The sequence below is a fragment of the Lepidochelys kempii genome, chromosome 9 (genome assembly GCF_965140285.1).
Source record: "Lepidochelys kempii isolate rLepKem1 chromosome 9, rLepKem1.hap1, whole genome shotgun sequence".
NCBI lineage: Eukaryota > Metazoa > Chordata > Testudines > Cheloniidae > Lepidochelys > Lepidochelys kempii.
In genome coordinates, this window is record NC_136388.1 from 42,465,257 (window position 1) to 42,490,274 (window position 25,018).

The window sequence follows — 25,018 nt, forward strand, 5'->3', positions numbered from 1 at the left end:
AGCGGATGTATCAAATGTTTGTCCTAGCAGCCCAGACATCATATGGTTTATTATTCTTGCTATATTTACCTTCCAAGACATTTCAGATGCGTGAAGCATACTGCAGCTGTTGCAGTGTGACATAATATAAATATAAAGCAGGTGTTAACTAGCATCCTGTATCGCATATGTCAAATATAAGTTATATAGTTATAATAACAGTATAATATAATACTGTTATTCAGTGACTTAGGCCAGGCCACAATGTATTTTTGCAGATATTATGTTCATATAAATTTACATTGCCATACAGTGATGTTTTCCTGCAAGTCATTCTCAGAACTACAGATGAGCCCAACCTGAAAAAAACTGGGATCTGCATCCAGACTTTAAACATCTGAGGTTAAGGTTTTAAAGCAATCTAGGAACTTTGGACACATCTGCCATTAACTTTAAGATGTCTTTGGGGAAGTTCTATGGCTGGTGTTATGCAGGAGATCAGACTACGTGATCATAATGGTCCCTTCTGGCCTTGGAATCTAACAAACTATAAATCCCCTGGGTTGCTTTGGAACTCTCTACCTGGGTTATTTGGAGTTGTTTCGATCAGGTTGATCTGTAAATTGAGCACAAACCGTAGGAACCTTACCTAGTTCATGGTAATATTTTGATCTTCTGTCCTCACTGATCCTAACACATACATTGATTGGTCAACCACTGAAACATATCAGTAAACAAATGTGGCTGAGAAAGATGGTGACCGTAAATGGAAACAATCCTGTGCTCCTACCTCCCATAACTCGCTATGCTGCCATTCTCACTAAGACACACTTTGTCTCTGACATCTTGGTGCAAAATTCCATGTATTTAAGAGCAGTTAATAAATCCATTTGAAAGAGAATAGGGTTTTGTGAAGAATGAATCTGCACTGATTACCAGATCGAAATCCCAAATCCCTTGAATTTTGAGGGTGGGGAGTGTTAAAAATTCAAAGCAGCTCCGGAACTCAATTTTGCTAATGGTCACTATTGGCCAGATTTTTAGAGAAGCTCAGCAGGCTGTGGGAGATGGCACATAACCCAAGATGGCAATAGTTAAAAGGCAACAGAAAGTCACCACGTTACAGCAAAGACCTGCATACTGTGGGTGCTTGCTGGAAAGGGCTATATTAAGAGTTAAGTGATTACTATCCTATGCTGAAGAGGCAGGAAGGCTGGGGCTGCCAGGGAAGAAGGAAAGGGGGAAGAGAGCACTTGTGTGTAGCAAAACATGGTGCTCTGATATAGGTTACACCTCATGAGCCCCTGGACAAATTGGCAATGGGAGGTGGATTGGGAAATTACCATAAATCAAATGCAGTGCAGTTCTGGGAGGTGAAAAAAATGTCTGGGCTAAGCCAGTCTTTCAACACATTGCACAAGAGCACACATCTATTAAAGGTGCTGTGAAGTAAAAATGGTTCTTCCGAGTGGCCTCTGTGTATTCATGCTTGTGGAGCTACCCCACTTCTCACGGAGTGTGGCACTATCCAGAGAAGCCATGCCCACAGGGACTACATGACAGGTCCATCATGGCACTGAACTTTCACAGTGGAGAAGCTAAACTCTTATGAAAAAATTGGCCATAAGTGTCACAGTGGGATCTACTGTGTTCTGAGCACTGGAAATTGGCCTCACTTGTGGACACTGAGCCTTTGGGGATCTGGCCTTGTCTATCATGGACTGAGCCAAAAACCCGCATCAGAACCCCATGACCTGTGAGGGACCGTGTGCTAAGTTCCTATCTAAATCCAAACTCCACAGGTTGGGCTCATCTCTGGTTTAGGTAGGGCCAAACCTTCAGTTACTTACTCATTCCTTTGTCCTTCCTCACTTGGATAAAGACTCATTTATCCAGTACCATTTTACCCAGACGTGACACAGCGCTGGCTGAGTCAGGCATAGGTAAAAACTGAAGGCAAAGCTTCAAGAGGAAAAGGAATGGGCTGCTTGTGAAAACTTCTCCCCAGTTGCTCCATTAGCTGTGGTTTTATAGCCCTGCAGAACAGGTGCCAGCAGTTAAATTCCATAGATCTCCAGGGCCATCTGTACAGAGGCCCCATGTCTGCATGCTGCAGTCTCTTCCCCTTCCATAGGGCTACACTGATAGGATTTCTGCAGTCGCTATCTACTTCAGGGACCTTCCTGTAGAAGGGAGACCATGGAATCTAAATACAGGTCCTGGTCATATTATGTCCCCTCCTTGAACTCCTTGGGGATAGAAGAGCTGGGATAAAGCATGTTGCCCTAGTCCTGGACTACCCAGGCCTTGCCAACCCACCCTCTCCTCACCCACAGATCCCCAGAGCTGCAGAGAGGTGACAATAAGAGCTGTTCTCCCCTCCACATCCCTCCCTTCAGGAGCCAAGAGGAGTTTTTGGCTTCAGTAGGGGGTGCAGCTCATACCATATTTTTACGTGGGGGGGAGGAGAGAGTGGAGAATGCTCAGAAGCTGAGAGGGTTTTGTTCCCTTCTGCCTCTCTGTGGGGAAATAATGGTTTGTCTCTTCTCTCCCTCTTTCCTTGCCCCCGCCCTTCAAGGCCTAGGAGAGCGGGAATAGCCCCTAGACCAGCCCTCCACCTACACCTGGAAGATGGGGGTGGATGAAAGGAAATGCCCCTCCCCCCCTGGAAATGCCCCTCCCCCCCAGGCCTGCGCATGAGGGAATGAAGAACCTCCATGATTGCAGGAGGACCAGAGATGCCCTGGGGGCAAGCTGTGGGGCGGGAATGATATGAGGCTGGGGGAAGCAGAACAGTAATTGGTTTGGGGATGGAACACAGAATTGATTTAAGGCTGTGTGGGGGGAGGTTGCAGAGCTGTTATTTGGGGCTGGGGCACAAAAGTAGTTGGTGTGAGGCTGAGGGCCATATAGAGCCTCTGTTGCTTAGTATAGGCCAGGCTCGTGTGTATTTCAGTTATGTGAGCTTGGGGCATCTTGGTTAACATATAGTTCAGTTTTTGAGTGTGGGGGAAATCAAGTGCTATTGTCCCTGTTGGGACAAGAGATTGACACCAAATGTGCCGGTGTTGCTCTGACCGAGACCACAATCAGGCACAATTAGATAAGACGGGGGAGATGCTCCTACCTACTGCCAGGAACGTCTTTCGGGGTAAAGACTCTGTTAGGGTCCTAGGTACCACTGACCCCTCTCTAAAGAGCTGAGAATCTACAAAACAATGTGTGGGTGGTGCAAAGCTGAAGGGGCTTTGAGGGGATGGGTAGTGCAGAGGGGCTGTCCATAAATTATGTAATGTATGAGGGAGTGGGCGGGTCCTTAATTTTGCATGTTTGTTTCATTGTTACAAGAGGCGGTGAGTCTTGAAAATCTCCAACAAATGTGTTATGTAAGTTATGGACAGCCCCAGAGCTGAGGTGACGAGGGCTAAAGCCAAAGAGAGCAGCAGCCCATCTAAGGACCTTGGGCGTGGGCCTCCCCAGCCAGCTATCAAAGCTGAAATCACTGCAGCTGGCTCAGGAGGTAGAGCCCCCAGCACATCCTAGGCAGCACTGACCTACCTACCAGAATCCTTGGGCCTACACCCACCCAGGACTACAAACTGACTGAGGAGCTGGGGAGAGGGAAGTGGCTAGAACATATCAGCCTGAGGAGGACTGAGGTTGTGACTGTAAAGGGATGGGAATCTTATTAACTGCTAGCTTTCCCAAGTCCATTCTGTTGTTCCCCTTTTCCTCCAATAACATTATCTCTTTTGAAAATCTGTCCCTTAGAGAATGCCCAGAAGGGCTGGGAACAAATGCCGCCATCTAGACACTGCTATGACATTGCACCTTAGCTGTGACCTGGAGAGCTGTGCAGTCACTATTGACTGAGGACGAACAAGCATTTTGGTGGTGGTTTTTGCCAGCTTGATTCACATTCAGACTCTTTCTGAGATTCATCTGGTGTGAAGCTGCCAGTTGCCTGCTGATTCTAGTTTGGTTTGGGTCATGTACAGACATGCTAACGAAGGGATTGCTTCTTTGCTATCTCTGCTCAAAGGAATGCAATGTCTCCCCTCCCTTTACAATGTGTACATACCACACTTTACCATGTGGAGGTGCCAGATGCAAAAAACCACTGCCATTCTGGTCTAATTTTAGAGCTGGGGAGGAACATAAATAAGAATTGATGGTTCAAAGAGCATTGGAGGAGGGAAAAGTGGTGGATTTTCCATGATAATCCATTTGACTATTTTCTGAAAATTCAAGCCCTCCCAGTCTAAACAGCATGAGCTACTGGGGAAAGAGGGGAAGGGGAACTTCCAGGAAACAAGTTTCAGAATCTTAAGAATAGTTTTATTTTTCCACAGGTAATTCTAATAATATCCATAAGCTTGAAACAAAATCTCTCCTAACTAAACAATATTTTTCTCTATTGCACGTGTGTATGCTGGCTTATTATTCAAGGGTTCCCAGCAGTGCTGGGTTGCTAGAATTGTTATCCCAGTCAAATCTGGTGTGTACAAAGAATGCAGGATTAGGCCTTTAAAGGGTGATGTGTGATTGATTCATGTATTTTCTTATGCTCTATTTGTTTCTCTTACAATGTGGCTGTTTTCATGTTTTATTGCCATGTGTCTAGCTATCTCTTTTTGTATGTTTTTGCCTCATTACTGTTTATATTAAAAGTACAGTAAAGCTTTCAAAAAAGCAAACAAGAGAATTCATATATTAATCTCCTCCCTCACCTGACCATCCGCTCTTGCAATGTCCCTTGAAGCTACTGAATATTGCCTGAGATATTTGTTGAATTTAAGAGTATAGGCATCAGCCTTGGGCATCCCATTAACATTCCTTGAAATGTACATGAAACAGCAGCAGAGTAGGGAGTGTGGGTGGAGGATCAGCTATGAGGCAGTTAACTTGCTTTGTGCAAAGTCAGGTACAGAGACATGGATGCTGACTTCTAAGGGCTTGATTCATTTGCAGATGTTCTGAGCCTTTGTGGTAGGGAAGGTAATCAGATCTGGGTTTACTTATAGCCTGCTGATTCAGCAAGGACTCTGCAATACTGAGAAAACTAATTTAAAGCAATTAAAGTTTTATGCTGCACCACCAAGCTTTGGAAAGCTGCATGGGCAACAGATGCTGAGGAAGTGTACGAATGAACTCCTCTTTTTGTTCACAGATGATTTCTATGGAATTATTTAACTTCCATCTGCAATCATATGGTCTCTGCAGTGACCCCAGTTGCTGCATGGGCATGGGCATGGTAGGCTTTTCAGCCTGTATTCCAAAACATTCAGATTGTTTTAAAAAATGCAGGTCAGAATCTCAGCTGGTAGAAACTGGCATAGCACTGCTGAAGTCAATGGAGCTATGCTTATCTGTACTAGCTGGTGACTGGGCTTTGCCTGCCCAACTTTACTGCCTGAAGCCATTCCCCCATCCATCAAAAGGTTTCATATCTTTTCTGACCATTCAACTTTTCTTCTGCTTTCTCCTTCAAAGCCCTTCCTTGGCTGGCAGACTTGTCCGTTCCTAATGTCACTCCTTTCGGACAAGGTTAGACTACCCCCGCTGTCAGGGAGTAGCAGTTGCTAAAACTCGGATGTTTATGGGAGCCTGCATGCTCCTGCTCACCCCTCTTCTGGCCTGTCTCTGGCATTATGGGTAAAATCCTTCCCTGGCCATCTCTGGGGAGCAGACATGTTGTTGCTTTAGTGCTTTTACATGAGTTTGCTGGAACGAATGTGAAGCTCAATCTCTCTGGATGCGGAGTGAGATGCTGGAGCTCTGACTCCCAAACTGAATGACACAGCCAGTGCTGCTTGCCGTCCCCACACAGAGTCCCCCTATGTCCTGGCTTGCACTCGGCTGTCATGTCATTGCTTCTGACTGCACAACCAGGGCCCCAAGTGTCCTCTGCAAAGCTGCCCTCCTGACCAGGGCAGGTTTCCGGCATCATGGCTGGCAGGAACATGTATGTAATGTACTTTGCAGCACCTCTGAGCAGGAGCAAAGTCCAAGCTTGGCTAGTGTTTACTGAGAACCAGATGGAGAGCTAGACATGTCCCTGTAGAAAAGCGGCAGCACATTGGCTGGCTGACTCATTCAGCAGTATGGACTGGTGTTTTGGGGGAGAAGCAGTTACAAGCTGGTGAGGTAGATCAGCACCAGACGAGCAGTCCTTTGCTCAGTGATGGGCTTTATTCTTGAGGTGCATTGATTACAATAAGAGAGACCAATGATAGCAGGTTCGTAATACCTAGAAAACAAGCAGCCCATCTTATAATCCAGCTTTTAAGGACTAGAGCTCCTCCAGATTCTTAGCACCCAGCCCTCTTCAGACTAGAAAATAGTTGGCTTTCTAAACTATCCTGTATTAACTGTCACAGCTTCCCTAGGCTCTCTCCCTGCCTTACACAGCAGCACAGAGAGCAGGATTCATGTATTCTATTTTCCAAAAAGCTTGCAAATTGTACGCTCTTCAGAGTAGAAACAGTCCCTTCCTCATTGTTTGTAGAGCATCTTGAGCAATGTTGCATCCAGCTCTGGGTGCTACTGTGTCACAAATGAATATTTTTCAAATAGCAACCCTACTACAGCGTGTGTGTGTGTGTGTGGCACTGTATTTGAGCCTTGCTTCTGATACCCCCTGGTACAATGGGCTAAATGGACCTATCGGCTGTCTGGAGAAACGTCAGTCCCTCCTGAGGAATTCTGGGGAACTGGCTGAGTGAAGCCCTCCATTATACCTGCCAGGAGCTGGGTTAAGGTGACCAAATGTCCCGATTTTATAGGGACAGTCCCGAAATTTGGGGCTTTTTAAAATATGGGCTCCTATTACTCCCCCACCCGCATCCCGATTTTTCACAGTTGCTATCTGGTCACGGTAAGCTGGGTGCAGTTCCAGACTCTGTGCTGGATGAAAGGTGCGAGACTTGTTAATTTCTCCCAGAGGGATTGGGGTTAAAGCTCCATGGTTGTGAAGCGGAAGGTCTATGGAAGTACTTTAATCCTGAGAGGGACTGAGTGCCTGTATTTCCCACTGAAGCCAGTGTGTCTCTCTGACCCTGAGCCCTTTGTCAGTGAGCTGAGCCCAATAGTGAGGAATATGTAGTAAACATTATATAGTTATCAGAGACACTGAGACATGGATCTTGGTCACACTTTGTACCCTGCATCTAGCACAAGGGAGGCTTGCTCAGCCCATCCTGCAGCCATATTCCAAGCCTCTGCCAGTAACAAAGTAATTCCTGTCTATTGGAAGAGCTCCTTTCTCTGTATAGGGCCTGTTTGTGAATGAGGGTCATTTTTCAGCTCTGAGATCACACATGGCGAAAGCAGTTTTGTGTGTCTGTCTCACTTGCTAGCTGACATTAGTTTTGATAAGCTACTATCTTATGGGAAATTAGTGTAAGCCCCAGGGAGGCAGGATTCAAAGTTCTAACAGCCTTGCTGCAGCTGTCAAGGGTGGAACAGCAAACAAACAAAGAAAAAAACCAACAACCCAAAATCAAATGAGAGAGAATCATCCTGCCATCCCAGCCTCCTGTTTGGATTTAATTCCCAAAAAGCTCACAGAATTGAGCAACATTTTTAGTCACTATAACCCAAGATGGCAATAGTTAAAAGGCAACAGAAAGTCACCACGTTACAGCAAAGACCTGCATACTGTGGGTGCTTGCTGGAAAGGGCTATACTAAGAATTAAGTGATTACTATCCTATGCTGAAGAGGCAGGAAGGCTGGGGCTGCCAGGGAAGAAGGAAAGGGGGAAGAGAGCACTTGTGTGTAGCAAAACATGGTGCTCTGATATAGGTTACACCTCATGAGCCCCTGGACAAATTGGCAATGGGAGGTGGATTGGGAAATTACCATAAATCAAATGCAGTGCAGTTCTGGGAGGTGAAAAAAATGTCTGGGCTAAGCCAGTCTTTCAACACATTGCACAAGAGCACACATCTATTAAAGGTGCTGTGAAGTAAAAATGGTTCTTCTGAGTGGCCTCTGTGTATTCATGCTTGTGGAGTCACCCCACTTCTCACAGAGTGTGGAACTATGCTCACAGGGACTGCGTGACAGGTCCATCATGGCACTGAACTTTCACAGTGGAGAAGCAGCCACAGCTCCCCTGAAGCTTCCATCTTTTCTAGTCTGCTGGCTGTGGGCCGAAGGACCTACACTCCATACCCCGAGAGCTTTTTCTGGTTTGTGATTAAACACTCCCTGTTAAACTTTCGGTCTGGTTTCAAATTTTATTTAGCTGAGGTAGTTCCTGTGCTGTTTAGATTCCGAGCCTGCCACTGTCTTGGTTCTGGGGCATCATGTCTCATCCAAAAGGCCCAGAGAAAAAGCCCAGATTTTTATGGTGTATCTCGTGTCCCTCCATCTTCTCAAGAGTTGGTGGCACATAGCCATTAAACCGTTTGCAGAGCTCATGTAGCTGTGGGGAAGTAGTGTGGTCTAGTAGTAAAGAGCATTGAGAGATAGGACACCTAGTTCTGGTCCCAACTCTATCCCTGACTTTCCAGAAGACCTTGGGTGAATCATTACCTTTCTCTGTGCCTTAGTTTCCCTGTCCTTGAGATGAGGATGACGGTTTTATTCATCTTTGAAATCTACAGCTGAAACTAGACAAGTGCAAAGTATTATTAATGTGGATAGGACTAAAGAAAGGGGTTAGGTAGGTCTTAAAAAATCTTCATTGACCAGTTTTAGCCTACTCTGAATCATTCTACTCCCCCTTTTCTCCTCTAGCAATGGCTTCCTCTCAGTCGCTCCATGAATACTTACCATTGGTGCTGTAAGAGCCCTCACTGCTATGCCTTCAGTCTAAATCCGCTTTCCTCTCTTTGCCTCATCAATTCTCCACCTCATGTATGATTTCACATTTTCTGTTCCACTCTTATCTATGCCCTTTTCATTCTGTCTCCTTCTGCTGCCAGAAGGAGACAGAATGAAATTTTGAATGAAATGAAATGATTTAATTCTGTAACTGTCTTATACATAGTAAGGTCAAATGATTGGGGATGTATTGTTCATGAAAGACCCTGTAGAAAATAAAACTTGATTCTATGGTTGGGAGTCTTTGCACTGTATAAGTGCCTATCATGGAGTACAATGATTAGGGGACAGTGCTGTTTAAACTAAGTACCTATAGGAAAGATATACTGAGGAACAATTTCCTAGCATTTGCAATTCTCTGCCCCAAATAAATCCATGTTGCTGAAGTTCAAGGATAGAAGACAATTATTTGGATTGTAATGAGGATCTCATAAATGTAACCATAGTGTTTTAGGCTCACATGCACAGAGCTGAACTGATTGTTAAATTTAAAAAATGTATTTCCGCTTTCCTTCATGGCATTCTGGAATGGGTGAGTTCTGCCTTTTTGTTTTAGGTGTTTATATGTCTCCCATCCCTGAAATATTTGAGCACCTCCCAAGTATTTAAAAATAGAAACAAGTTTCTCTCCTTCTTCCTTTCCAGCCCATAAGAGAGAGAGAGAGAGAGAGAGAAATATCTTGATTAGTTTAGGGTATGTAACGGGCTGTGTTATGTGTCTGTTGAGGGAAGGCTAAGCCAAAGAACTGATTTCTGTATGCAGCTGTGAGTAGAGCTGAGCAAAATTGGTTTGGAGTTTTTTTTTATTCCATAGCAGAACAGAAAAATGAAAAATCAAAAATTTTTGTTTCAGGTTGATCCCAAACCATTTTTTTTGGTTGTTTTGTAATCTTTTTCTTGATTTAAAAGACATCTAGCTAAATTTCCAAACAAATGTTTCAATATGAAAAGCTGAAACATTTTATTTTGAAAATGTCAACATAAAACGTTTTAACTTAAAACAAAAATCATTATTTTTTGGCTGGAACTATTTGCCAAATTCAACCCGAATTCACAAACCGTTTGTTGACCTGAAACTGCATTTTTTGACAAATATAGGAGTTGTCTGAAAATTTTTGCCCTGTACCAGTTGTGAATGACTCATTCTAGGAAGGGTTACCACCTCAGAGGCATTTTCAGGGCCATGGCTCTGTATTCCATCGAACCAAATTCCTGGGAACAAAAGGGGATGAGCTTTAGTGGACCATTAGTGTTTTTTCTTTTGTATTTCTCGGCTTCTGTGGGGCTTATTTCAGTTTTACCAGGTGAAAACCACCTTCCCCTATAGCAGCTTGCTAGGGGAACCCAGGTGCAGTGACTTACTTTCAGCAGGACATACTTCATTCCCATGAGCAACCCTGGGGCCCTAAATGATTTGAGTTCCACCTGCCTGAGAGACTCTCTCTATCTTTGTGGATACTGTGACGCTAGCAGCCATTTGAGGCACATGAGCTAAGACCCGTTAATAAAACTTGAGGGGGTAGGTGGCACCCGGATCTCTGTGAGAGGTCCGTGGTTCTGGAACTTGCTTCCCACCTTTGTTCACCAGAACCCAGGTTTGATTCCTTTAAATGCTGCAAAGTACTTTGGCTTTTCCTGCTGGTGAGGAGACTGTGAGATAAAAGAGGGTCCTGGTTGATTCTGTAAGGGAAGGCAAAATGGAAGTCATGCTGGGATTGTGGGAAAGTCTGGGTCTGAGAAGGCTTGTTTAAAGCTTTATTTAATAGACTAAATTCTATACTTTTAAATACATATAGGGTATGGAGAACTTGTGAGACTGCTGTGAAAGTCTGTATAAATTTATAGTAAAAGGGAAAGGGTTAGCACTTTACTAGGTTGCTACTAAGTCACTAAAATGCCATATTGTAGCATTTATGAAGAGGTAACAAGCTGAGTTCCTGGTGTTCCCCCACTGTAAAGAATTTTACAACTGTATCATTTAGCCCTGTAGTGCAGGGAGAGGATGTATGTGTGTGTAAGGGGACTGTTGCCCCCTTACTAACATTCAGTGGGGGTGTTTTGGTTGCTAGCTCTCAGTACTAAAAGGGGAAGGCTCTATGGGAAACCAGGACCCTGAGACTGATAGTCCCCAGGAACAATGGGGAGAGGCCAATGCTCCAGGTCAGCCTGAATGACAGGGCCAGCAGGCTAATCAGAGAGTCAGGAGGCCAGGGAGGTCCTGTCCTCTGTGTGAGCTGGAATTGCCTGGGTCAGACAGAGTGGGGCTGAGCTAAGGAGAAAGCAGGGGCCCAAGCTGAGCTGGGGAGCAGAGCTGTGCCAGACCCAGAGGGACCAGAAAAGCAGCCCAGAGGGAGCAGACCCTGTCCTGGGAGCAGAGCTGCAGCCCCAAAGCCAGAGGCACAGCCCAGAGAGAGCAGACTTGCCCTGGGAGGAGAGCTGCAGCAACCAGAGCCAGAGGGGCCAAAGAAGCAGCCCAGGGAGCTGGAGGCAGAGCAGCTGCAGCAGTGCTGAGACAGAGTGGTGGAGCTGAGGTTGGAGCAGTCTGGAGCTGGGTGTGGTGAGCAGCTGGGGAGACCGAGAGGGACCCTGGGCAGCGGGCCCAGCACAGGGAGATGCCTCAGCCAAGAGGCTCTGCAGGCCAGGCTTGGATCATAACCCTGACAGGGCAGGGGTGACAGTGGGAAGAAGGGTCCTACCACTCAGAGCCTGAGAGCGTGTAGCCACCACCAGAGCAAGTGTCCAACCCCCAGCATCCCTACAGCACAGCCAGGGCCTGAGAAGGCGGCCTGGGACTTACAAGGGACAGACTGTGAACTGCCCGGACGTTCCAGAGACACTGTTTGTGATGTTCCCTGCCACAGAGCGGGGTGATGTTTCCTTTAACCTTTCCCATTTTTCCTTCTTCTTTTTAAAATTAATTGTTGATTAAATAACTTGCATTTGCTTTAACTTGTATGTAATGGTCAGTGAGTCAGAGAAGTGCCCAGTGCAGAGAGAGTACCCTGGAGTGGGGACACCCTAGCCCCTGTCCTAGGTGACCCCAGCAGGGTTGGGGGTCGAGCCCCCCATGAATCCTGGGCCCAGCCTTGTTGGGGTTATGAGGACTCTGCCAGACAGGAGAGTGGAAGGGGAGTCCTCAAGGGCAGGGAGACCACTAGGTAAAGGAAGTGGGATCGAGGACTCAAATCCTTTCGCAAGCCCACTTCACTGGGGTAGGGCAGAAGCCAGGAAAGTTCCCCACAATAGCAGGACTATTCCCCCGCTTACATGTGCGCACGCATGTGGAATGGGGATGGTATAACAGAGTGCTGTCATGACAAACCACAGGAAAAGTAAAATTATGCTACAATTAAAATATCAAGCGTAGATCTCTGAGGTGGGTCCCCTCAGAGTTCTTTCTGACTAATGTTCATCTCAGGGGTTAGGGGACTCAAGGAGGTGGAGGGTATGGCCTCCAAAATGCATGGCTCTCAGGGATCCACTGGGAAAGGCAGAGCTAACTGTGCAGTAGAGTTGCTTCTCCTTGGTATTGCCCATTCCCCTCCCCCAAACCATCTCTCCATTAAGAGCTGGGCTGTCACTTGCTCCCCTCACCACATGGGAGTTGTTACTAGGAATAGCTCCTGTATGAGCATCCACTTGGCAGTGAGGAGAGCATGATATTGGTAACAGCTGCTCACTAGTGTGTTGAGTCCCCAGAATCATGGAGCTCTGACCCCTGGTGTGGGGGGTTCCATTCCAGAGACTACCAAGAGGAGAGAGGAACGGGCACAATGGGCACTACCCCCAGCTGTCTCTTACAGGTATTTGGGCAGTTCATCAAGTATAGACCAGGAAAGTTTCCCAATCTTGTAAGGTCACGCCAAGCTCCCACAACATTTTCAGACATTCAAATTTCTGTGGCTCTGTTGCTGTGGGCTTTGAAGACTGGCCACCTGGTCATGGTGGAATTCCAGTGCAGGACATTTTGTTGGGTCATGTTTGTCATGCCACATTTGGCTAAGCCATTCTAATTGTCCCAGACATTTTTTCACACTACGGGATATATAGTGGGATTCATTATACCCAACTCCAGGTCTCACACAAACCACTGGAGACATCACATCATGATGAACAGTCATGTTCTGATACATCCATGACCAAATTTCACAGACAAAATGTCATGTGTTTCACTAGGAGATGGTTTAAGGGTGAGCCTGGCTCTCCCCATGGGTAGACCAACAACACAAGTGAAATGTGGAGAGGGTACAGATGCAGGACTAGCCTATGCTTATATATTATCAGTGTTTATGGGATAGCTCAGAATGCAGGAACAAACTTTGATTTAGGTCCCCGAAACAGCATTGTTTCTATTAAACCAAAAGACTAAAAATGAAATGACTATGAACATATACATGGTATAATGGGAGATATATGTATGTGTGCAGCTATACAATGAACAAAAGCTATTTTTTTAAATTTTAGCCTCCTTCCCCCAAATTAGGCATGATGGTTAAATGTTCAAAATCGGTCCCTTCATTTGTGCACCAGTAGTTATTGTTTTACAAGTCCAATCACTTGTGACTGCCGAGGATTTAGATGTCTCACAACTTGTCTTGTAGAAGTGGTCAGGTTGGTGTGTGTCTATGTTCTATTCTTTGTAAGAATTTGCATATACAAAATTGTAGGTGCAAAATATGGAGGATGAAAATTTGGCTTTTAACTAGTTTGTTCATTTTATGTTTTTGGCCAAAGCAGAGCCCAGCAGGAGATAGAATCTTGTAGTGTCTTTCAGCTTCACCTGTTCCAGCCCATTGAAGTGGAGCTTGGACTGGTTGCACTGGCGATACCATCTGGCCATTCCTGGCCAGAAAGATGGCTGTTCCCATGTGAAGCCTTGAGGGTATGAAGTGAAGGAAAATATAGGGATCGTCAGGCCTCCCAGAGGGTTGAGTATGTGTATGTTTTGAGACAAGACCATATAGTAGGAAGCATACAGGGTCATGGGTTCAGTGCGATACATGTACCTCCTGGGTACCTGTTAAAGGATCTGATCTTGTTCCCTTTGAAGGCAATGCAATTGACTTCAGTGCAAGCTGGACTGGGCCCACTGATCACTTACCCTAAAAGTGTTAAGGCAGGCCAGAGGGGCTGATTAGCTTATTAGGCAGCAAGTTGCGGGGAATAGAGACTATGAAAGAAGTCTTAATTAGAAGAAGCTCACCTGTGCAGGAATAGGCGGGGCTTATATAAGCTAGGAAGCTAACAAAAGAGGGGGCTTCTGGGAAAGGCTGCAGACACTCCCTGGGAGGAAGGAGCAGTGAAGCTGGCAGACCCAGAGAAGGAAGGGAGAGCCAGAGGACTAGGAAAGGGCTCAGGGACATGCAGCAAGGGTGGAAGAGGCCTTGGCTGTTGATTAGGGGGTCCCTGAGCTGGAATCCGGAGTACAGGTGGGCCCTGGTTCCCCAACCAGCCATTGTGGAAGTGGCACTGGTGGGGTAGTGAATAGGAAGACTATCTGGGAGACAAGACTTTTTCCCTCGGAAGGGGAAACCGCAATGATGGCTTAGCTGGAGGGTCTGCAGATCCAGATAATGCGGCCAGGAGGATGTGCTATCCGTGTGACGAGTGGATCAACCTGTCACAATCATACACATAGAATTGCTACCTGTTTGGATTTGTCCTGCTGCACCCAAAGCATTGCATAAATATGTGATGATATTGCCTTACAGCTACATGATATTGCCTTACAGCTATTGTCTGGACCAAACCCCAGCTCCGAACACCTGCAAGAACAGCTGCATAGGAAAGTCTGAATCCAGACCCAAACTTAGCAGCTGGTGCCTATCTTTTAAGGTCCAGTTCACAAAAGCTCTCCTATTCAGGACAGCACATCAACACATATTTAGATCCCATTTAAATCAGTGGGACATAAGCTCACGCCTAAATTTAAGCACATGTCTTAGTACTGTCCTAAAATGAGCCAAACTAAAACCTTGGCTCTGAAAACTCCCAAACTTTAGGGAAATTTGGATCCAACTGTGGCTCAGTCTCATCTTGAAACACAACATTGCAATGTAACCTCACTATTGCTGTAATGAAATAGCACCATGTTAGGGCACAACAAGCAGCATAAATCCACGACATGCCATCAGAGCTCTGCAATGCACTAAGGGGATTCTTTACTAACCTAAGTCAGCTTGTGACTGTACTTTATCTGACAAGCTTAATCAGTATCTTACAGGATGTGGGATATATGTGTCAAAATAGGGCGTCTCCATCGAAATAGGAGGTAGATGGAAACATTGATACTGATGGTTTAGCATCAGTGGAGCTGCACTGTTGATGGCTGCTGCTGTAATATGGGCACTAATTTTTCTAGCATAGGCACACCCACTGTGTGATTTGGGACAAGTCACTTAACCTCTCTGAGCCTTAGTTCCCCATGTGTAAAATGGGGATAAGAGTAGGGTGACCAGATGTCCCCTTTCTGGGGACTTTTTCTTATGTAGGTGCCTATTACCCGCCAGCCCCTGTCCTGTTTTTTCACAGTTGCTATCTGATCACCTTAGATAAGAGTACGCAATACACTTTGGGATCCTCAGCTGAAAGGGCTAGTTATGTACAAAGTAGATGATTAATACTGTTGTTGTAATATATTAAGCTTTATAAAGTTAAATGATTTGAAATAAATGTAGAATCATTTTGCTACACACAAATAATATACACCTGTATGTGGGCAAACTATTGCAAATCATTTGCCTTCCTTTAAGGAACATCCCCTTTATTTCAAATGAGTATCCTGCAAGAGATTCTTCTATCTCCAGTTCTCATTGGGTTTCAGTATGCCAAGTTTTCCACTCCTACTTCCTATTTAAAAAAAAAAAAAGTTTCTCTCTTCTGTTGCTAATCTTTTTCAGTTACAATAACTTTAGGTGTTACTCATAACAGTAGTGGATATACACTTTTCAGATAAAAGTTTTTTTTTTTAAATTGATGGTATCAAAACCTATTATCAATATTTTCATGACATTAGAATATTCAGTTTAAATAATATTTTTAGTTAAATATCCCCCTGTGATGTTGTGAACCCAAACTACTACATCAGAAAGTGAAACTGACTAGAAACAAAAGGGAAACTGACCAGCTTTGACCCTGATCCTGTATATGCATCTGCTACCCTGGATGCCTACACCACATGGAGCCCCTGGGACTTGACACCAAGGGACTGCAGTAGTGGAGCTTGATGCAGGATTGGGGCCTTATTCCAAACTCTCTGAAGTGTACAAATATAAACAATAAGCTGTACAGATGCTTAATATTCTTTCACTTCTAATAACTTGGGGTGGTATTAGTAATAATAGTAAGGAATTTTCATTGCCTATGTTTATTTTATATTGATATTGTCTCCACTGGATGAATGGATCTGCTCTAATTTCCATTCTACTCAGTCGGAGTCTTTCCATTGACTTCAGTAGGAGCTGGGCTGGGCCATGTTATCTATATTCCGAGCCATTGGTGAGGTTACCTTTCATCTGGAAGGCTTGTTCCAGAATGGAGAAGCAATGACAAGTGATCAATTTAGGAAGAAATTTAGGCCACTGATAGATTTGTACAATTCAATGTTTCCAAAGGAGTTGCTTCAGAAACCACAGTTTCAGCATTGTGCCTGCATTCTATAATGGACCCTCTTTTCATGTAAGCCAGTTGTTACTCCTGCCATCCCTGTGCTACCATTTCTAATGGCTTTTCAAGAGGGCTGGATAAAAGGGGAGAGCTTCACAGAGATGCTAAAACCCAAGGTGATGACTTTCACTCTTTCAACACATCATCAAACAGATCAGTCTGCATAATTAGTCCCCTGTTGGGGAGGGGGTGTCATTAATTAGTATGCAGAGTGTTTGTTTAAGAGATCCCTTGCTCTTTTAACTGTAAAGAAGTTTTAACTGCCTTTGACTTGAAAAACTGTGACCAAATGTTGTCTACAAGTTGAGCAGATTCCTCCCAGACTTATTGGTAGGATTTGCAGGGAATCTTACCTTCTGGTCTTTATATCCTGTCTGGAATTTGCTCACTAGTATAACCTAAAGAATTTGTCAAGGTTGATGGGCTCAACATCTGACCTTTTTACAATCTCATATGTTAACAAGATTCATTTAATTCTTCAGATTTGCACATGTGTGCAGCGAGCTGCTTTTTCTGAACAACAAAAACTAACAGCCAAGCACCTAGGAACAACCTTACAAGAACAGATCATTGTGCATGCCCAATGGAGAGAAGAAAAGTAGACAGGGAAACTTCAGTGTTGAACTTTCAAATACTTATTTATACTTTTTTTTAAAAAATGTAGATACAAAGCACCAGACAATATATTTTTGTTAATAAACAGAAGCCACTATCTACTTGGCTCTTTATAAAACACTGTCTCTTCAAGTGAACATGTTATAGCCTAGTTTTAACAGGTAATACAGAGAACGCTGATTAAATGTATATTAATATTAAAAATTTGAAGACCAAGCTTTTAGAATGAATGTTGCATTTCCAGAAGGCTAGCGCTAAATTCTCCTTTTTGTTACTTCCACTGCACTGAAGTAATGGGTGTAGCCTGTCCTCTTTCCTTCAAGGACATGATCTCAGTAGTTTAAGTGAGATCTGAAAGAAATGTGGGCAGAAACCAAAATGCAAAAGACAGTATTTCCTTAGTTCTGTTTTATTAATTAGATGTTAATTATTTTAATAACATAAGAAAATAAGAAAGTTATATAATTAATGTACACTAAAAGCCCAAAAGAGGTTCTATACAATAACTTATATGTATTAAATAAATACAAAATAATAGCAGCCTTCTATAATGCAGGCTACGTTTAGGTTTACTTCGGCTTGAAGTACCCTGGTCTTTAGTACACCTACTGGAACAGATTTGCTCCACAGGTGTTTTAAAGAGGCATATCTATAAGATACATATAGAAGTGTCTAAGATTAGAAGGGAAAATATAAAATACATTTTACCATGGTCTCCACATATCTAATGATCCCATACTAGGGTTATTATGAGAAAAATTTGGCCGTAGGATCTGGCTGGAAGGTGACACATCAGGCTGACTAAAGAGAGATAGTGGTTGTGGTTGAAATGAATTTTTCAAAGCTTGTTTTTCCTCCACAGGATAGAACTGGTCCTGAGATGGACTTGACCCTGAGGTATTCCCCTTATTGCAGATAGGGGATTTCTGCACTGTGTGGGCCTGGTGAGCTGGAGGCGAGGACCTTAAGGCTGCTTTGCAGGTCTCCTCGCTGGATCTGGGTAAGGATTTCAGGAGATGATTTAATAATCGTGCCCCAAGAGTCTTGTCCATCCATTCACAGGTCAGGAGGAGGTTGTGAACCTCATGCATACACTGAATATATCCAGTGCTGTACCTCTGCTGAGCTTCGAGACTCACTTTGGAATCTGCTGCATTAGAACAGGAGACAATTCAAGTCATTTAAGTGCACAGGGCTAGCAGTACATTACGTTTGACTAAACAAGCATTCAACAAGTTCTTAATATATTGCCTCTTCTGGAAAACTCCTATAGAACTTAACTGAGAATGATAGCCTTGGTTACTATATAACAGCTATGGGCTTGAAACCATCCTGTGTGATTCCATAACAGGGTTAGCATTCTAGTCTGGATTCTATAGGATAGTTTAAAAATTCTACAGAAAGAATATAACTCTCTCTTGAATTCTATAGGTTTTAAATTAAATTGCTATAAAGCCCCTATTGATTTAACCCCTAATCAGTTCTTTAGGGCTTTTCCATAAGGATCATTGTGGTTGGAAAAATAAAATCAAGCAGTAAAAAGTTGGTCACAACTTCATTCCAAAAAGCAGGGTACCACAATTCTGATTTCATTGCTGTTATAAATTGTGGCACAAGGCTAAAACGAAAGAGAATATCACTGATGGAAAAAAAACAAACTTAACCCATCTACTGAAAGGCATTGGCTTTAGATTCCCCTCTAGTGGCAAAGAGTAGAAACTAGAAGATATGCCAGTAATAGACATAGGTGTCATCAGGTTTGAAAGAGGTTTTTGCAAAAAACATTACGTGATTAAAAATGCAGCCCCCGCCCAGGGTTGGAAATAAATTCCACATCTGAAAGATGCAGTGAATAAAAGAAAAATGCAAAAACAAGAAACTCACCCATGATCTTGTTGTTTTGGATATTCTGGAGATGCTTTACTGTCATTTCAAGGATATCTGCTTTTTCAAGTTTAGATTGCTATTTAAAAAAAAAGTAGGTCAGTAAAGAAGAACTGTTTTGTATGATGCTGGGCTTGTTTTTTTAGAAAATAAAGGGGGGTGGGGGGGAAGACATGACAAACTCAACACTTACGTCCAAACAAAATGCACCAACGACTGCTTCCTTCAGTTGCTCCAAGCAGTTGTTAATCCTTTCCCTTCGCTTTCGCTCAATCAGAGGCTTCCTTAACTGAAAGGAAGATATTAAAAAAGAAAATAGGATTTATGAGGTGAAATGTCAAGGTTTTATCACAATAAAATCTGCTCCCACTGCACTCACTGGCAGAACTCCCATTGGGGACAGTGTCGGGGACAGATTGGGCCCCTCATTTTTAATCCTTAAGAGCCACATTCTACATGTGGCATCAGAGGATCCAAGGGTGATGTGGTACGAAGTAGGAGAGACATTGTATGCTCTATAATCTCATTACCACTCTGCCAGTTTAACGCTTTCTTATGCATATTAAGCTTGAGTCTGCTCTCCTTAAATTGGTGTACATTAGAAGTAATTCAACTGAAGTCAGCAGAGATATACCAATGTAAAATCAGTGTAAAGTGAGAAGAAAATGCAGCCCAGAGTGTTAAAAACACCCTGTAAACATCTTTATAATGAAAGGAATTATTTTTGGTCTATCATTTTTGCAGTTGTGAAGCACCATCTACAGTGAGTGTTGTCTAAATAATAGTCCACATGCTTATGTGCAGTATCCATACACCACACATGTCAGGGTAGGTGTAAATCTGTATATAAAATGACCTACCTTCCTTTCCTCTTTGGTGTTGGAAAGTTTCTGCACATTGCTGGCCATAGCCGTGGCAGTCATTATAATCCAGCTTGTCTGGCCCTAAATGCTGGGAAGCAAGGGGGAAAGAAAGCACTTGGGTAGCCGGCTGTTCCTTTTTCAGAAGGGTTCTTTGCTTCTCTTGCCTCTCCTCTGTAAGGCTGCCTGTATTTATAGCCCAGAATTAACATGTGAATAAGGGCATTCCTTGGCTGGACTTCTTTTCCCACATGAGGGGTCGAGACCAGAGGCTTGTGGCCATCAATCAAGGCTGACAGGTCACTGCTTCTTTTCAATGGCCAACTTGCCCCCACAAACAGCGACAGATGTCCTGCCTACAAAAGCTTTGCTTTGCAGAAAGCTTTTGTTAAGAAGAAGAGACTCAAAATGGGAGCACTGAGCAGATCACATGGCTCCTTGCTCAATTGACACAGATTCCCAGGGAGCAACTCAACTGGTTACAGCCTATTGTTACACCTGGGAGAATTTCTTCTAAATTTCTGGGCTTTTTAATCTATTTTATCATCATATTGAATTGATTGCACTTTTTACTTGCAAGATATGAACCCCTCCTACTGTATATCCAAACGGAGGCTTTGAAACACAAAACAATCTCCTAACAAGGCATCATTACCTTAAAGTCAATAGACAATTGCCTTTATGGAAACTATGCATTTACATATATGAAAATCCCTCATGGAATAGTCCTGCATTATGTAATATGGGTGAAACCAATAGCATTCAATAGAAGTGTAATCCAGCTGTATAAAAGTACTCTAAAAAGTTTATAAAACAGAAAATAACCCTTTCTATTTTTTAATCATCCTAGAATTTAATATTTCAACTATCTATAGACCTTTGTTGCTTTTCTACAGAACAGTTTGGGTTTCATGCCTATTAAATTCCACAGGATTTTTCCATAAGGGTAACTTTATTGACTACACTATTGAAAGTGTTATTTCATCTTCTGAAATACTAATGCAAAAGCATATTTCTGTTTAAGGAACACTTAGACATATCTCCTTACTATGTGTTTATATTTTACCTTTATACTTTTTTTAAAGGAAAATCTCAGGGGGTTTTCATGAACAAGCTCTTCTTTTCTGATTGTTTTGCTAATAAGCAGGATTTGCTAGTATCCTGTCGAGTCTGATAGATTATCTCTTTTAAAGAGGTGTTGAATGTATCACTTTATTTTAGCAGACAGGAAAGTCTTGGGTAGCTTCAGAAGAACTAAAAGCCTCTCCCCCTTCCACTGTAAGGTCTTCCCATACCTCCCCAACCACACATCTACAAAATGATGACACTGAGCGCCAGGCTCCCCCAAGGGTGGGTGGGGGGTCACAGACCCGTGAGAACAAAATACACGCTGCTTCTCTCTCTCCTAAACAATACATGGGTGTATGAATTTATAGATGTACATATACATACTGTACCGTCTATCTAGATACTCTGTTTACAGCTCTGCTCGTTGTGCATGTGCTTGTATTGGTGCTGTGTCTACATAAGTGTTATGCTACCCGTGGCGGCTCTCAGTTTATCAAAATACAGCGAGGCTCTCAGAGTATTTCTTGATGAAAGGAGTGCCCTGCTTCATAAAGGACTGTGGTGACATCACTCTGTGGGAAAGTGGGACATTGTTATGCATTTTCTCTGATATACAAGAGAGGGTGTGTGTTAAGATGGGCACCAGGATGCATTTTTTAATACCAAATAAGGGTGACCACCTAACTCTGCAAGGGTAGCAGTGAAAGGTGGATTATACCAGGTAATCCCTATCCATAGAAAATGAAAGGGTGTTACACTGCCCCCTGATGAGATACTCCTGTTAGGTCCTCAGTACTGCCATCCCCAAGTATTCAAAATCATGAGCCAGGTCCCCCAAACCACGAGCATGTCTTTCTGATTTGAGGGCTTTCAGGGCTCACATTTTCAAGCTTTTCTCCACGGTCAGGAGAACTAAAAACTTACCTAACCAAAAAAAAAAAAAAAAGAGCTGAGATTCTGACATAACTACATAACTCCAGGAGCTGGGGCTTTAAGAAGAACAACATATGTCATGAGACTTGCAATTAGGGTGACCAGATGTCCCAATTTTATAGGGACAGCCCTGATTTTTGGGTCTTTTTCTTATATAGGCTCCTATTATCGCCCATCCTGATTTTTCACACTTGCTGTTTGGTCACCCTACTTACAATGAAACCATAAGAGCTGGCAGCACTGGAGTCTGGTGGATGGATAGCCGCTATAAGGTTCATTCTTGACCATCAGTTACAGTTTTTTAATATGATTAAGTCCCAGAAGGTCATGTACCCTCCTGCAACAGAGTGTATGTCTCCTAGGAAAGCCTGGCCCAGTGTCTGGGGAAGGGAAGTGATCTGCCCTGCCCCGCCTCCCCTCCCGTCCTACTCCTGTGCTGGATGGGGAAGCATTGCAGAGCTGCTCAGGGTGTGGAGGTGGGGAATTCGTGTAAATGAAGTTGAAGGACATCAGGCTGCTCAGCTCCTATTCCAACCCCCTCACCCATACAGGGAGTGGGAGTTAACATTGACCTCACCCTGTACTGCCTTACCTGATTCCAGCAGGGAGAGCAGAAGGGGCTGGACTCTCCTGATATTTTTATTAAAGATATAACCAACTGCATCAGATTGGGAGGATGAGAGAGGGCTGCTGCCTCTCCCCTGTCCTCAACCTGACTGCCTTTGGAGGGGTTCTCTGCAATCCAGTGGGTCTCTTGTCATCTTTCCCTGGATGAGCTCTTTATCTGGTGATTTAAATGAGCTCCATTGATCTTTGGCCTTGTGGTCCCTGTAAGTCTTTTCCCTGTCTGACCATCAGACTCGTTCCTTGCTCCATCCCTTTCCCAGTGTTGTCCTCCTGTGCTGGATCCAAACCCCCAGAACTCAGGGGTGTTTCCAGTCCAGACCTGTTTCTGGCTCTTGCAACTTGAGTGCCTTTCTAATCATAAACACACTTCCAGTTGCTGACAGTGCATCAACAATTCCCTCATCCTTCCCCCATCACTTTCATGCCATTGCCAGTGCAGAAGCACAGGGCTCTTGTATAAATAGCCCTGGCCTCCCATGCATCTCCTGCGATCTGTCAGGTTTGAGGAGGGGCCCTATGGCACAACAAGAGGGAAGCTAGAAGAGGATCTCCCCAGAGATTTCCTGTGGGAATCCAGGCTCAGTGAGGAGGATCAGGAGTGAGGGTTAGGGTTGCCTCATGTGGAACATTAACAGGAGAGTGAAAAGCTGTAGGACATGTCTGTCCCCTGTTCCCCTCCAGTGTCCCACACCCACTGTGATTGCACCTGTGCTTTCAGTGCTGTCACTCTGAATCTACTCGTTTCTGTGGCCTTTAATTACATCCCCAGGACCAACCTCCCAAGGAAGTGATTAAAGGGGCCATTTATTTTCAAAATCAAAACCTGATGCTGTCACAGCAGGGTTGCAGAGTGCTCACGGACAGTGACAAAACAGATCTGAAAGAGGTGGAATTCTGCCTCTTCTCCCTTCGCACCCCTGCCCTTTGCTGCCCTCTTCTCCATGGCATGGGTCATCATACCCAATACTATCAACCCCTGGCATTCAAACCTCTGGGGTCGGACTCCACAAAATCCCAGAATTGGCCTAACAATGATCTGTCTCCTTGTTTTTCACCTGCCTCTTGATATTGGAGCCTTTAGGGGGAAGTCTCCCCCTCCTGATCTACGTGGGATCATTTCAGGTGCAGAGCTAGATCTCAAATGCACACACAGAAATGCAGGCCTCCCTGCTGGCTGCTTGGAGGGGATTCCCTCACCCTCTCCTGTCCCCTGGGGAGCTGCCATTGTATCCAGCTCCATCCCCCTCCCTCTTAGCACTGTCTCATCCCACTGCCTGTCCTGCACAAGTTCCTGTGCCCCTTACAACCTCCCCACAGTCTCCTGTGCCCCATCAGCTCCCTGTATTTTCCCTCCCATTCCTGAGGGGTCAGAGCATGGAGTTGTGTTGACTAGGTGCATTATGGACTCATCAGACTCCTTGTACAATGTCATTGCCTGACATATTATGCCAAATTTTGACCTCGAATAATGGCTGATGTGAAATGCACACGTTTTACGTGATGGGAGTGAAATGGATGCAAGAAGTGTTTACTGTTCGTTATAGCAATAAGTCTGGAACAACCATTTTATAGTTACACAAAAACCCTAAACATTTTTATTAATGAAATAGGAGGAAAATGGGGTGGGGGAGGCATTTCAGGCATCCTTAAGAAAGTTCCTTGGATATGGGACATCTTATGAAAAACTGGGACTGTCCCAGAAAAATATAATCTCTTAACCTTTAATGGTGGCCATAATTTTTGCAGCTGCAGCCACAACGGGGCATGAGAATATGAATATTTGCACACTCAGCTGTAACTTCTTACCTACATGTTTCTGTATATTGCTATCATCACTAGCTATATTTCAGTATATCTCTTCCTTCAATTTGAAAATCTTTCCAACAGTGGTACCAGTCAGGAAGGCAAAGTCTTGAAAACTGATATACTGCTTCCTTGCAAGCAGGAAAGAGATGCTTATAAAAGGACAGTTAGACTATGATAGGCAACACATGTAATCAGTGGTGCTATCCAAAGGTAAAACATGCTTAATCATGTGCTCGTACCCAAGTTTGGGTCAGAGACTAATGTGGGATTTTCAACAAAACTTAGCATTGGCCTGACTCTGCTCCTGTTGAAGTCCATGTGAGTTTTACCAGGCTGCTTTTAGATCCAAATGATGGGTTTTGAATATGGAAATGGATTAGCCCACACATACTGCAGATGCAGTAAATGAGGCCCAAGGAAAATGTCACCCTAAATGTTATCTGACCATTTGGGGCCATATCTGTTCCTCTTGTAACTCCTATGATGTATATGTTTTTCTGTTGGAGTGAGTTTGACCCATTGTTTTGTGCAGTGTGCTCTGACGAGTAAGATCTAATATTTTAATCTCATATACCACAGCCTTTGCAAATGACTTATGTTTTTGGTAGGAGCATTTCAAAATTGGTTTGTAAGACGGCATTCAAAATGTCAATAAGGGCAGCTTTAGCTGTAAGCAGTTCTTTGGCATTTCTCATTCAGGGTTCAGGTCTTTATTTTAGAATCAAAGAGCTGTGATGGCTAAAAAGTAAC

The 25,018-nt window shown here is 43.9% G+C and overlaps 1 protein-coding gene across 1 annotated transcript; it reads right to left on the bottom strand.

Moving 5' to 3' along the window:
• Nucleotides 1-17,578: 17,578 nt before the first annotated feature.
• LOC140916899 (transcription factor HES-1) lies at nt 17,579-19,897 on the bottom strand. Its single transcript, XM_073358794.1, has 4 exons — nt 19,835-19,897; nt 19,168-19,263; nt 18,975-19,053; nt 17,579-18,240 (listed from the first exon to the last, which is right to left on the bottom strand). Exons 1-4 carry the CDS (start codon nt 19,895-19,897, stop codon nt 17,795-17,797), a joined length of 684 nt encoding a protein of 227 aa, XP_073214895.1. The 3' UTR covers nt 17,579-17,794.
• Nucleotides 19,898-25,018: the final 5,121 nt, after the last annotated feature.